The sequence below is a fragment of the Eublepharis macularius genome, chromosome 1, assembly GCF_028583425.1.
Source record: "Eublepharis macularius isolate TG4126 chromosome 1, MPM_Emac_v1.0, whole genome shotgun sequence".
NCBI classification, from domain to species: Eukaryota; Metazoa; Chordata; class Lepidosauria; order Squamata; family Eublepharidae; genus Eublepharis; species Eublepharis macularius.
Genome location: NC_072790.1, coordinates 216,747,971 through 216,760,200, shown reverse-complemented (window position 1 = coordinate 216,760,200; position 12,230 = coordinate 216,747,971). Strand labels below are relative to the sequence as shown.

At 40.6% G+C, this 12,230-nt stretch overlaps 1 protein-coding gene across 2 annotated transcripts in view; it reads right to left on the bottom strand.

Moving 5' to 3' along the window:
• Window positions 1-12,230, bottom strand: part of PAPOLG (poly(A) polymerase gamma) — a 60,466-nt gene that overhangs the window by 33,742 nt on the left and 14,494 nt on the right. The window contains exons 2-7 of one of the 2 annotated variants that reach the window (XM_054996415.1): window positions 8,325-8,483; window positions 8,092-8,158; window positions 6,904-6,985; window positions 6,711-6,820; window positions 3,437-3,490; window positions 2,416-2,527 (exon numbers count right to left, since the gene is read on the bottom strand). In XM_054996415.1, coding sequence (XP_054852390.1) covers window positions 2,416-2,527; window positions 3,437-3,490; window positions 6,711-6,820; window positions 6,904-6,985; window positions 8,092-8,158; window positions 8,325-8,371 — 472 coding nt within the window. In that variant the 5' untranslated portion in view covers window positions 8,372-8,483. Of the gene's footprint in view, window positions 1-2,415; window positions 2,528-3,436; window positions 3,491-6,710; window positions 6,821-6,903; window positions 6,986-8,091; window positions 8,159-8,324; window positions 8,484-12,230 lie in introns of those variants that run through there. The other variant, XM_054996423.1, reaches the window with a different exon arrangement.

Below are 12,230 nucleotides of genomic sequence, written 5' to 3'. Positions count from 1 at the left end.
TAATTGTAGAAGACCCACTGGAGAACATGCCAAAAGTGATAGACAAGATCAAGGAGTTTGGAGATTTGGCAGGTTTCTTCATTAACAAAAAGAAGTCAAAGATATTATGCAAAAACATGACTAAGCAGAAACAACAATTGTTAATGGAAACAACGGATTGTGAAGTAACTAGTAAGGTGAAATACTTGGGAGTTGAGCTGACTGCAAAAAATATAGATTTGTTCAAGAATAATTATGAAAAATTATGGACTCAGATAGAGAGAGACTTGATCAAATGGAATAGATTGAACCTGTCATGGTTGGGCAGGATTGCAGCAGTTAAGATGAATGTGTTACCAAGAGTAATGTTTTTGTTACAGACAATACCAATCATCAGAGACTCTAAACAATTTGAAAAATGGCAGAGGAAAATATCAGATTTTGTTTGGGCAGGCAAGAAGCCTCGAGTGAAAGTAAAAGTTTTACAAGATGCAAAGGAGAGAGGCGGAATGCAACTGCCCAATCTGAGACTTTACCATGATGCAATCTGCCTAGTTTGGCTAAAAGAGTGGATGACATTAAAGAATAAGAAACTATTAGCCCTAGAGGGATATAAAAAATTTTTTGGATGGCACGCATACCTATGGCATGACAAAGTAAAGGTCAACTCGATGTTCCTGCATCATTTTGTAAGGAGAAGTCTATTTACAATCTGGAAGAAGTATAGAACTTACCTACAAGAAGGAACCCCCTTGTGGGTGGTTCCATATGAGGTGATAGATCCGAGAGCTGTGGATAATGAACAACAATGTTTAACGTACAAAGAAATAACTAAGATTGAAGTATCTAAACTTAGAATAAAGACGCAAGAGGAACTATCACCTAACTATGATTGGTTTCAGTATAGACAGATTAGAGACTTATACAACTCAGACTTTGCAAAAGGGGGCATACGAACAGAGAACTCGGAACTAGAGCAGACCCTTCTTAAAGAAGACAAGAAAAGAATATCCAAGGTATACCAAGTATTGCTGAAATGGTATACTGAGGATGAGATAGTTAAAACACAGATGGTGAAATGGGCTATAAATTTCAATAAAGAAATAACAATGGAGGCATGGGAATACTTGTGGAAAACTACAATGAAGACAACGACATGTATCAATATTAAAGAGAACATTTTCAAAATGATCTATCGTTGGTACATGACACCAAAGAAGATTGCGCTAGGGAATTTGAATACTTCTAATAAATGCTGGAAATGTAAGAAACATGAGGGCTCCCTCTATCATATGTGGTGGTCGTGTGAGGTAGCTAGGCAGTTCTGGGGGGAAATAATAAGAGAAATGAGTGAAATTTTACAGTTTCAAATAAATAAGAACCCAGAACTCCTGCTGCTAAACTTGGGAATGGAGGGAATTCCAGCCCATCATAGGACGTTGATTTTTTATATGACTGCAGCAGCTAGACTTTTGTATGCGCAGAAATGGAAAGTACAAGAAGTACCAACTATTGAAGATTGGATCTACAAATTGCTGTATATGGCTGAAATGGACAAGATGACAAGAAAACTGAGAGATCTGGACTCAGGGCAGTTCAACACAGACTGGGAGAAGCTGAAACAATACCTGGAGAAGAAATGGGAGGTGGGAGGAAAACTGTGGCAGTTTGAGAACTACTGAAATATAATAAAAGTATAAAAGAGAGGGGTGACTTTACCGGGGGAGGAAGAGAAATGTGAATTTATAAGCAGTTAGATTAATTGATTGAGATATATATAGATATGTATAGGTCAACTGATAGAGAATAATTAATGATAAGGTTTAAACATGAGGATTGACTAACTAACAATATTTTCTTTCTTTGACAAGATTTATATGCACCAAACTGAATGTATAGAAGAGTTAAATTGATTGAGTATCTGAGGAGTTATATAGAATTACCATAAAAAGTTGAAATGAGTAATATATAGAGAATAAATCAAATTGTTTGATTTAAATGTGGGAAATTTTTATGGTTTATGATATATAGGTTTATATAGAATTATTCAAAACTGGAAAATGGGATAAATTGTTTATCTAAAGACGTATAGTTTGGGTGTATAATAATTAAAGGAGTTAATGATGTACTGCTTAATATAATGGAGAATGTATATCTGTTTTAGACAGAGGAATTTAATAGAAGTAAGGGAAAAGGGACAGAGGGTGGGAAAGCTGTTGGAAGTCAACAAAAGGGGGGGAAAGGGAGGGGGTTAGAAACGAAAAATTAGGGGAAAATTGATTGTAATGTAAAAATAAAAATGTTCTAACCCAATAAAAAATTTTTCAAAAAAAAAAAAAAGAGTTAATATGCTAAATACACAACATTTCTATTTCAGTAATTTGAACAGTAACACTCAGCAGCAACACTTAATTCTTTGGAAAAGCAGGTGGTTACCATTTAAACTTCGAATGCATCTTATGTCAAGGCTTCTCAAACGTGAGTCATCTCGAAGGTCCAGGTTATCAGAAATGGACTGCAGCGCAAGCCTTGCGAACACAAGGTCAATCTAAAGAAAAAGTTAAAGTAGCATCTTCTCAATAGTGACCTTTAGAGCTGTTAAAGATCAGACACACTAGACTGTTTAGCATAACTCGGTCTATGCAGATGCCTTCAAAGTGATGCAAAGACACCAAACGTCTACTGTCATATCTTGGCCATACCTGGCCATTCCTCACTGGTGCCCAACACAGCCAGTTACTGCTATGTCTGAGGACAGAGATGCATCAGCCCTTCCACCATACCTGGACTCAGACCTCATCAAGACTTGCAGATGTGGCATGGTAGGCTCCCTATAGCCAGTCCACAGTTTATCAGCTACATTTTATATCCTGTTTTTCCTGAACCATTTTTCATAGGCAGCCTCATGTAGAATCCTTTACAGTTATCTAATTTAGACATCACAAGGGTGCTGGCTGTCCTACGCATTGCGACTTTTCGATCCAAACACACTTTCCTTTGTGTACTGCAGAATTTGTTTTCTACCTTCAACGTTTATTTTTTCCTACCTCTCAAATGGCAAAAATTAAAAATTCATGTGCTGTGGTTAGCGTAAGGTGCAGGAGTTTGCAATTCTCTCCCAAGAATTAAGTAAAGCTGCATTTTTTCTTATGGAAAATATTTATACACTTTAAATTCTATACATATGTTGTAGTAGAAATGTATATGCTAAGTTGCAAATGATGTTGATCTGTTAGTAAAAGTAGGAAAGTAAGTATTAAATATTTCAATTTTCCCCAGTTTTTTCTGTGGCTTCAAAATTTCTGGACATTTTACCTCTCCAACGAACAGTCAACCGTAAGTACACACTTTAAAGACACATCCATACAAACACACAAAAAGCCATATTATTTATATATATAAATATGTGGAGCAAGCAATATACATATTGCTTGCTCCACAGAGATTAAGTATTTACCTCAATACTGTCAAATTCAAACTTGATTACCGGTACATATGCATCTTCTACTGCCTGCAGGTAGAGGAAGAGTGATATTTAAAATAAGTTTTACTTCAGAATCTGGGAATTATGATGATCCAGGAAGCTGAAGTTTCCCCAAAAGAAAAGTCCTCGAGACACTGAACAAAATCATCCAAGCCCCAGAATGGGTTTGGTATGAACACATGAAGCTGCCTTAGACCAAGGGTCTGACCTCATATACCAGGGTCACTATGGCCTCTTATGAGAGGTATCACAGGGCTCCTCTCCAGGGTCTCTGGCAGAGGTCTATCAAATAAGACTGGAAGACACAACGGGGCCTTTTCAGTTGCTGCCCCCATGTCAGATAACTCCTTACATTTTTTTGAGTCACCCCTTTTAGCTTTCTGTTTCTCAAACCTTTATTCTGTGGGCTTATGAACGAGCAAGTAGGTTTCCTACACTGATGTGTGCTCTTAATGCTGCTAATTGTTGGGTTTAGTGATAATATGCTTTTTAAATTTAGAACGCAAGTATCCTTTTACTAAAGAACAAAGCTGTTTCATGTAAGTAGAAAGTCTACCTACCCAAAACAGACTATGGATCCACAGCACAGATAAAAAAAATTAATACAATGAGGTCAGGTAATAACAACAACATTCTATTCATATACCACCCTTCAGGACAACAATGCCCACTCAGAGCAGCCTATAAAGTGTGTTATTATTATCCTCAGAACAACCTGGAAGAGGTATGACTGACTCAAGGTCACCCAGCTGGCTTCAAGTGGAAGAGTAGGCAAATCAAACCTGGTTCACAAGATTAGAGTCCTGCCACTCTTAACCACTATACCAAACTGGTACAGAAAGGGGAAGAGTTGGGAGCCTTAAAACCTTAAACTTTAGGGTGATGTCTGAATGCAGGCTATCTAAGCTGTGTGGATGCCAAACTGGAATTTTTTTTAAAAAAGTACTAACTATAGTTTAACAATCCAGGTACATACTGTGGTTTGTCCAAATATTGAAGTCTTATGTTCAACAGCACTGCTCTCATCTGTGAAGAGAGCAGTGCTCTGCTCTGCTCCTGATGTTGGCCGAGTGAAGAGGGGAGCAGGCATTGCCACCTGCTCCGCACCTGATCCCACCTGGGTGAAACTGGGCTGTGCATTGTCACCTTCTCCTCTCCTGATCCCAGCTGGGTGAAGGCAAAGGGCAGGCATTGCCACCTTCTCTACTCCTGATCCCAGCTGGGTGAAGGCGGGGGGTGGGCATTGCCACCTTCTCTTCTGATCCTGGCAGGGTGAAGGTGGGGGATGGGCATTCCCACCTGAAAGTGGGGGACAGGCATTGCCCCCTCTCTGCTCCTGATCCCAGCTGAGTGAAGACAGGGAGCAGGCATTGCCACCTGCTTTGCTCCTGATCTCAGCTGGGTGGTGGAAGGCGGGCATTTCCACCTGCTCTGCTCCTGATCCCAGCTGGGTGAAGGTGGGGTGGCTGGCATTGCCACCTACTCCGCACCTAATCTCAGCTGGGTGAAGGAGGGAGCAGGTATTGCCACCTGTTCTGCTCCTGATCTGAGCTGGGTGAAGAGGGGATGGGCACTGCCACCTGCTTTGCTCCTGATCCCAGCTGGGTGAAAGCGGGGGTCGGGCACTGCCGCCTGCTCTGCACCTGATTTTAGCCTGGTCTTTGCCCCACAGCATGCTCTCTGGAGGTCTGGCTGCCTCATCTGGGTTTCACTCCACAACAGCGCCCTCTGGAGGCACATCAGGGTAGGAAGTGAGTTGTCTTGAATATGCCTAGCCTTTTATATAGTAGGATGTGAACACAGTCACTACTGATACCCATCTCCAGTAATCAGGACTTCCTTCTGGCTGCAGGTTTTCATGGGGCATGGATGGAAAAAGAGAGACCTTTGCAGAAGGTAATGGAAGGGCACTGCATGCTCCACTTGGGATAAAAATCATCCTCAGTAATGGAGATGGAAAATGCATCACAATACATTAAAGTATTTATTTGGGTAGCTCCAAGTTACAAAACCCTGCTCATGCATACAAATCCCTTCATGTTATCCAAAGCACTGCAGACAAAAGCAAAGCAGATTTCTGCCACATCTACAGCTAAGTACATATAACTTGACTATACTGAGCCATTATGGCAGGTAATTACAATCAAGAAGCTCAGGCATATATGAACTCTCCACCTACAGAGAACTTGCTAGAAAAGATACTCGGAAGGGTTGATATTGTATTTGAAACTTTGCGTGTAAATGGAGCAAGAAAAGTGACACTCACTTGCTAAATTATGCCATTAATAGCTGTTTGCATAATCACAACATCTTAGCTTTAACCATATACACATTCTGCAACAGAGGTATTTTCCTATCAAGCAGAGTTACAATATCACAATTTGCTTTCATACAAGTAGCGATTATCACTTTGAACTGAAGAGTGAATGCAATTGGGTTTGATTCACATAGCATCAACAAATGATGTCTAGTGGTAATGAGCCACAGCAACCGGAAGAGTTGCTTTGCATGCAGGACCAGCCCCGCTCCAGCTCAATCACTGGAATCTCTGGTTAAAAGGATTTTGGATAGCACAGGAAGAAGACTACTTGGACCCAGGATTCTGGAAAGCTGCTGCCAGTCACAGTACAGTATACTGGGCTAGATGGAGTGGCTCAGGTAAGACAGGTTTGTAGTTTTTGCATTACTCTAAACACAACACTTCTCAAGAGTTTACACTTTTATATATATCCTGCATTTCTCCCCTGTAGGGACTGAAAGCAGCTTAGAACACTTTTCTCCCTCCTCCATTTTCTCACAACAATGACCCTGTCAGGTAGGCTAGGCTGAGAGTCTGTGACAGGCCAAACATTGTCCACCGAGCTTCCATGGAAAAAGCGGGAATTCGAATCCAGGTCTCCCAGGATCCTAGTCCACTATGCTACACTGGTTTTCAGTAAGTAAGATAAGGCAGGTTCATAGAGTTTGTATTATTCTAAACACAACACTTCTCAATACAATCAGTTCACACATTAGGTATCTTAAAGACTAAATTTATTTCAGTATATTTTGAAAGCTAGAACTCACTTTATCAGAAGAAATGAGTAGAGATTCATGAAAGCTGAAGCTGGCGTGAATTGTGTTAGTCTGCAGCAGCACATAAAGAGGCACCTTAAAACTAAGACTGCTACCCTGAATATGCCCACCCACACATACCCACACCTGCAAATACACATGTGGACTGTCCCAAAGGAAATACAATACTTACTCTCAAGTTTCTGACACCATCTTGCCGCTTTAGCTTGTCAAAGAATGACTGGAAGAAGTCTGACCTTTCCACATGTCTAGGGGCAACACAGAGAGCATCTATATCAGCACCTACAAACACATACACAATTGGCACCAGTTAGTAGCTTAAGACTAACCATTTCAAAAATCAACACTGGTTACAAGCAACATACCTTTGGTGTGGACGCCAAGCCGATAGGAACCAAATGTAAATATTTTGCCCCCAAAACTTGATGTGACTGAAGACTGAAGGTTCTGTAACACAGTAGGAAACTTTTAAAAAAATCTTTATCTTGGAAATCTTGGCTAAGTACTGAAGTGAAAAGAATTTGGTACCTCGGATCTTTAGTAAAACGAGCCCAATTTCTTAGTGCATTGTTTCATCAAGTGTGTGTCCATGCTACACACATGGACCATCCACCTTCCTGTACAATTCTGAGCACAAATATTTATGCTGCTGTCAATATCTGAAGGGCCAGCAAGGAGCTGACATTACACTGGATTCTGGCCTTCTTGTAAAGAATCAAGAAATTTCTTCAGTGCAAGAGTGGGGGGGGGGGGGGGGAGAGAGGAGAAAGCAGACTTTGGTTGACCAACCTGTGCCATCTTAATCGTAGTTACAAAAACAAAAGTAACAAAAGTAACCTATCCTTAACACACTAAAATGCTTACATTTTTAGCGAGTTCCATATGCGTGCCTTATGGAACTCATCTTTTAAAAAAAAACTACAGGAGATCATTGCTGGTGGAAGTTCATGTCACAAAAAAGGTCTAAGAGCTACTGTACTTAGTTGTAACTACAGACAAAAGTCTGCTTATACACGAGGTTTTGAAATCATTCCAATCACATACGACATAGCAGGGAATGGATGTGTATATGGAAGAGAGAGCCACAGCTATAAGCTCGCCTCTGTAAACAAAGCTGCTCTTTGAAGACCAGCTGAAAGCCTCTAGAAAGCAGTACCTAGAACTACAGAAGATAAAGCAGACCAGTGATCTTCAACATGGTGCCCACGGGTATCATGGCACCCACAGATGAACTTCACGGTACCTACTTGTTTCCTCCCCTAAACAAAGAACCAATACTGGCTTTCCCCTACCTCCCTGAAACAGGAAGGGCTTCAGAAGATGCCAGGAGGCATCATCTTTGGGTGTTCAGGAGCACCCACTCAGGAAAAGCTGCAACGATCATAACAGGATTCTTGTCTTGGGACCTCAACCTTTTAAACTACCCCCATAGCAACTATTTTGTGGTAGTATCCGTAACTCTTCCTCAAACATCCAGAAACACCTATGTTGAGGACTTCTGAAGTAGACCAACATTTCGTTTTAAGGGAACGGTGCTTCGACAAAACTCTTACCTTATTCTCACCAACTTCCACAATCCACTCTTTGACCAAGTTACTTAGTTTCTTGAGAACAACTATCCTGCAATAGTCAGGGGGTGGGAGAAAATCTTTTAGGAACAGTTTTATAATGTATGTTGTGATTTAAAAAGCCATTTACCCCACCCATTCAAATATCATTATTACAGTTACAAGCCTAGTTATTTGAAGCTTTCTGGTTTGGTTCAGTTAGGCGACTCGTCGTTTACCTGTGATTTAGCTCTTCCTCATCTTCAAATACACCAAACGGCTCCATGGCCTCAATCAGCTTCTGTGTATAGATATAATCTATTTCCCTTGGAGGAGCCAGGCTAACTGGAGAAGTGATTCCATAGTGCCTTTGTGGCTGGTTCTCCACCACAGAACTGCTGTAGAAGGAAATTATACTAAACATCAATGAAGACCCAAGTCTCCCCCCCCCACACACAAACTAGCTGTATATTAAAGAAACACCTCTGTTATAAGCCACATGTAACTAAACATAAGCTATTAATGCAATCACAATTAATGTCTGTGCCATGAAGTGGCATGCTACCAGAAGTGCACACAGTACTTTCCTATTGTAAGACATGAAATGATTTCTAGTAACAGTCAGTACAAACTTTAGCTTACATCTAACTGTATCCCCAATGAAGACTCAAAACAGCTTACATAGTTCTCCTGTCCTCTATTTTATCCTCACATCTACCCTGTGGGGTAGGTTAGGCTGAGAGCGTATGACTGGCCCAATGTGACCCAACAAGTTTCCACAGCAGAGTGGAGATTCAAATCTGGGCCTCCCTGATCCGAGTCTGACACTCTAACCACTACATACCACACTTTCTCCCAGCCCTTATCTCAGGCTCTGTTATGAGTACCAAACCATCTGTGATCTAGTAGACGGCAACATTGGACTGAGCGTTCTAAACGGCAACACCAATCCTATGAAACTCCTTCCCAAGGGAAGCTCACATGGCCTCTTGACTAATGTCACTTAGAAAACAAATGAAGACTATCATTTCAGTTGGCTTTCAGGTTAGGTTAATCTTTTCATTCTTAGTTAATTTAATTTGTTGTATTTATATTACGCCCTCCCCACTTTCACAGGCTCAGTTGGCCAGTTGTTGCAGTCGCTTTTTGTCTAGTTGTTTTGTGGTTATCAGATTTTATATGAATAAGCACGTAACATGTTCCCATATCACTGGTTAACAACTTCAGCTTAAGCCTCTCAAATATACCCCAACTTTTATAATCTCTGCAGAATTCGCTACCATTCTAGAAGGGCAACACATTCTTCTCTTACTTCCTTAAACCACTATGCAGAGGTAGGCTAGGTATTTACAATTTGTAATAAAAATATTTATATCATAAAATGTAAATATCAGTAGGACTGTACCAATAGCAGGGAGAAGCAAATGTAATTGTACACTATATTAACTGTACACTACACAGGGAAGATCAAATGTAATTATACACTATGCACACTATATAGTGTATACATTGTATACTAAACACGATACACTACAGTATAGTGTAATTATATACTATACTGTATAGTGTACAATTTTGTTATCACAAGTCATATGGCCAAAATAACAAGATAGAAGACAAAAATATTTTGGATCATGGAATATTAACATAAGCCCCACTCACTGCCCCACTGTGAGGCAGATTTTTGCTCCAAAACTGTCAAGATGGCTTGCTGTGGCTGGGCAGCCTCTGGTAGTGAGTCTCTGAGTATTATTTAAAGGTCTTTTTGTCCCACACTTTAAGCTTATGTATTTATGGCTTATATCCCAGCCCAAATATTTGATAGATGAGAAGCAAGAGTTCAGGTCTTCAAATGAAATGGCACTAGTGGCTGAGTAAAGTTCAAAAGGAAACAACAGGTAAATAGGCAGGGTTGGTGTATAGGTAGGGAGGGAAAGAAGAGCTGAGGTAAACTTTCATTGTAGAACAGAATACTTCACAAGCATCTTCTTAAAGCCTAGTTTCAGTAGTTACAGATCTTAAAAGTGAGAGGTTGGTAGTTTCAGACTTAGGTTACTTTAACAAGGTTCCTTCATAGATTTCACTTCACAGCCTAGGTATTCTGACTTCAATAAGCACTCTTTCCCCTTTACACCAGACGCAGGGTCATCCTCAGAGCCCAAAACTTCTTTTTCGACACTGAGCAGGAATTATTCTTCTCCAAAACATATAACCCTGTCCACTCGGCTGAAGTGGAGTCTCCTTTCACTACTAACTTCCTCTGCCAACAACACACCTTCAATTCTATCTTGTCTGTATAAATTAGTGCTGGCTTTCACACTTAAGTACTTTAATTGAAAGTCTTTTTTAAACCTAAAGCTGTTCCAGTTAGGGCAAACTTTTCCTTTTTCCTCACACAGAGGATTATTAGTCTGACCTTCCTTGTCAGACTCTAAACTTCAACTCCTTCAACAATTCCTTCAGCACCTTTACCTTTTCACTGGCCAATCACAAAGAGGGAAGTCAGCCTGTCAATCACTCTCCCTTCATGCAATTTTTTAACCCTTTTCCTTCCACTTTCTGGGTGCTGCACTTGGTAAACCTTTCATTTAAAATCCCATTCCATCACCAGGAAGCTAGATGCTTTTCTGTCAAAAAAAGTTGCTGAAATATATACTAGATGAAAACACAATTGGCCCTACTCAGCATTCTCAATACTATCTTTCTATAGTGAGTGATGTGCATTCCTACATATCAGCCCTGAACTGTAATTACTGCCTTAGGAGCTCACACACTCCTTCTAACAGGCAGACATTTGGAAGGGAAACAGAAATTCTTAACCTCTCTTTTCTTTCTCTATTTTAAGATTTTTTCTTGCTCTGTTCTTGCAAGATGCCCTCATATATGTATGGTGGTGCAATTTGAACATGGAGCAGAGGAAACACCTATCAACATGGATATAAGAACATCTAAGTTTTTATGGGCTGTGAAAAGCATTCCTTACTCTTCTCAAGAGAGGCGGAGTGTACTGTTCAGTGGTAGATCACCTGGTTTACAGGCAAAAGTTCCCAGGATCAATCCCTAGCATCTCCTGCCCCAAAGGATCAGGTAGTGAGTAGACAACACTGACCCTGTTAGACTAATGGCCTGATGCAACTTCATATGTGCCCTCATGCTATTTTCCAGCTATCAAGGAACTTTTGAAGTGAAACTGAGGGAAGGCATGGAAAAGGCTACGGTGACAGACATGTGCAACAGCCACCCAAAATGGAAGCATACACCCTACTGAACGCTAATAGGGATGTTGATGCCTAACTAGAATTAGCATCCAACTCCCTCAAAGCTAAAAAAGGCCCATAGGTGTCCACTGCGCTAATGGAAGACGGCAGAAAGCATTAAAAAGCAAGCCAGAAACCTTTTATTCCTTTAAAATGTTTTCATCCCAGTGTCTTAGTTTAAAGAGCCCCTTGGGCAGCTTGCAAAAACTACACACTACCTGAACAGAAACTGAAGCCTTTGGAGGCAGTATACACTTTTTTTTTTTAGGAAAAGCAACTGCATTAAAAACTATAGCAACACAGCCATTCTTAACTGTTTAAAAAACGAAGTGGTACAAAACAGCAAGTTCTGTCAAATCTGGGCAGCAGCAAAAAACAACAAACAAAAAAGCTGAAAACACACAAATAGCTTTTCTTTCGCTGCTATCTGTACATGCCTTATTTTCCTTGACAAAAGAGAAGGGCCCTCAAAAGTGGACGGGGACCAGAGAGGTAGTGAAGATTCCTGCTATCAACTGCTAACAGCTAATAATACTAATGCTGCAACCCTGTACAAGCATACCAAGTCTACAATAGAAATAATCAGGTGGAACGATACCAGCAGTGAAAAGAAACTAGTTACACTCGCCCCCAAACCGAGTGGGAGGGCGCCTACCTTTTTAGAACCACTACCCACTCAAACCTCAGCTGTAAGCTCTTTGAAGCCGACTTTTGGGGTTAAATTACCACACACGCGGAATCAAGAGGACCTACACCACGTGGCGCTTTAGAGACTAGCATCACTACCAAAATATTAGAGTGCCTCTTTGAGATACCCAACGCCATTCTATACGGGGAATGGAAGTGCTGACGAGAGCTGTACCACACACTAACAGCAGGCAGGAAAAG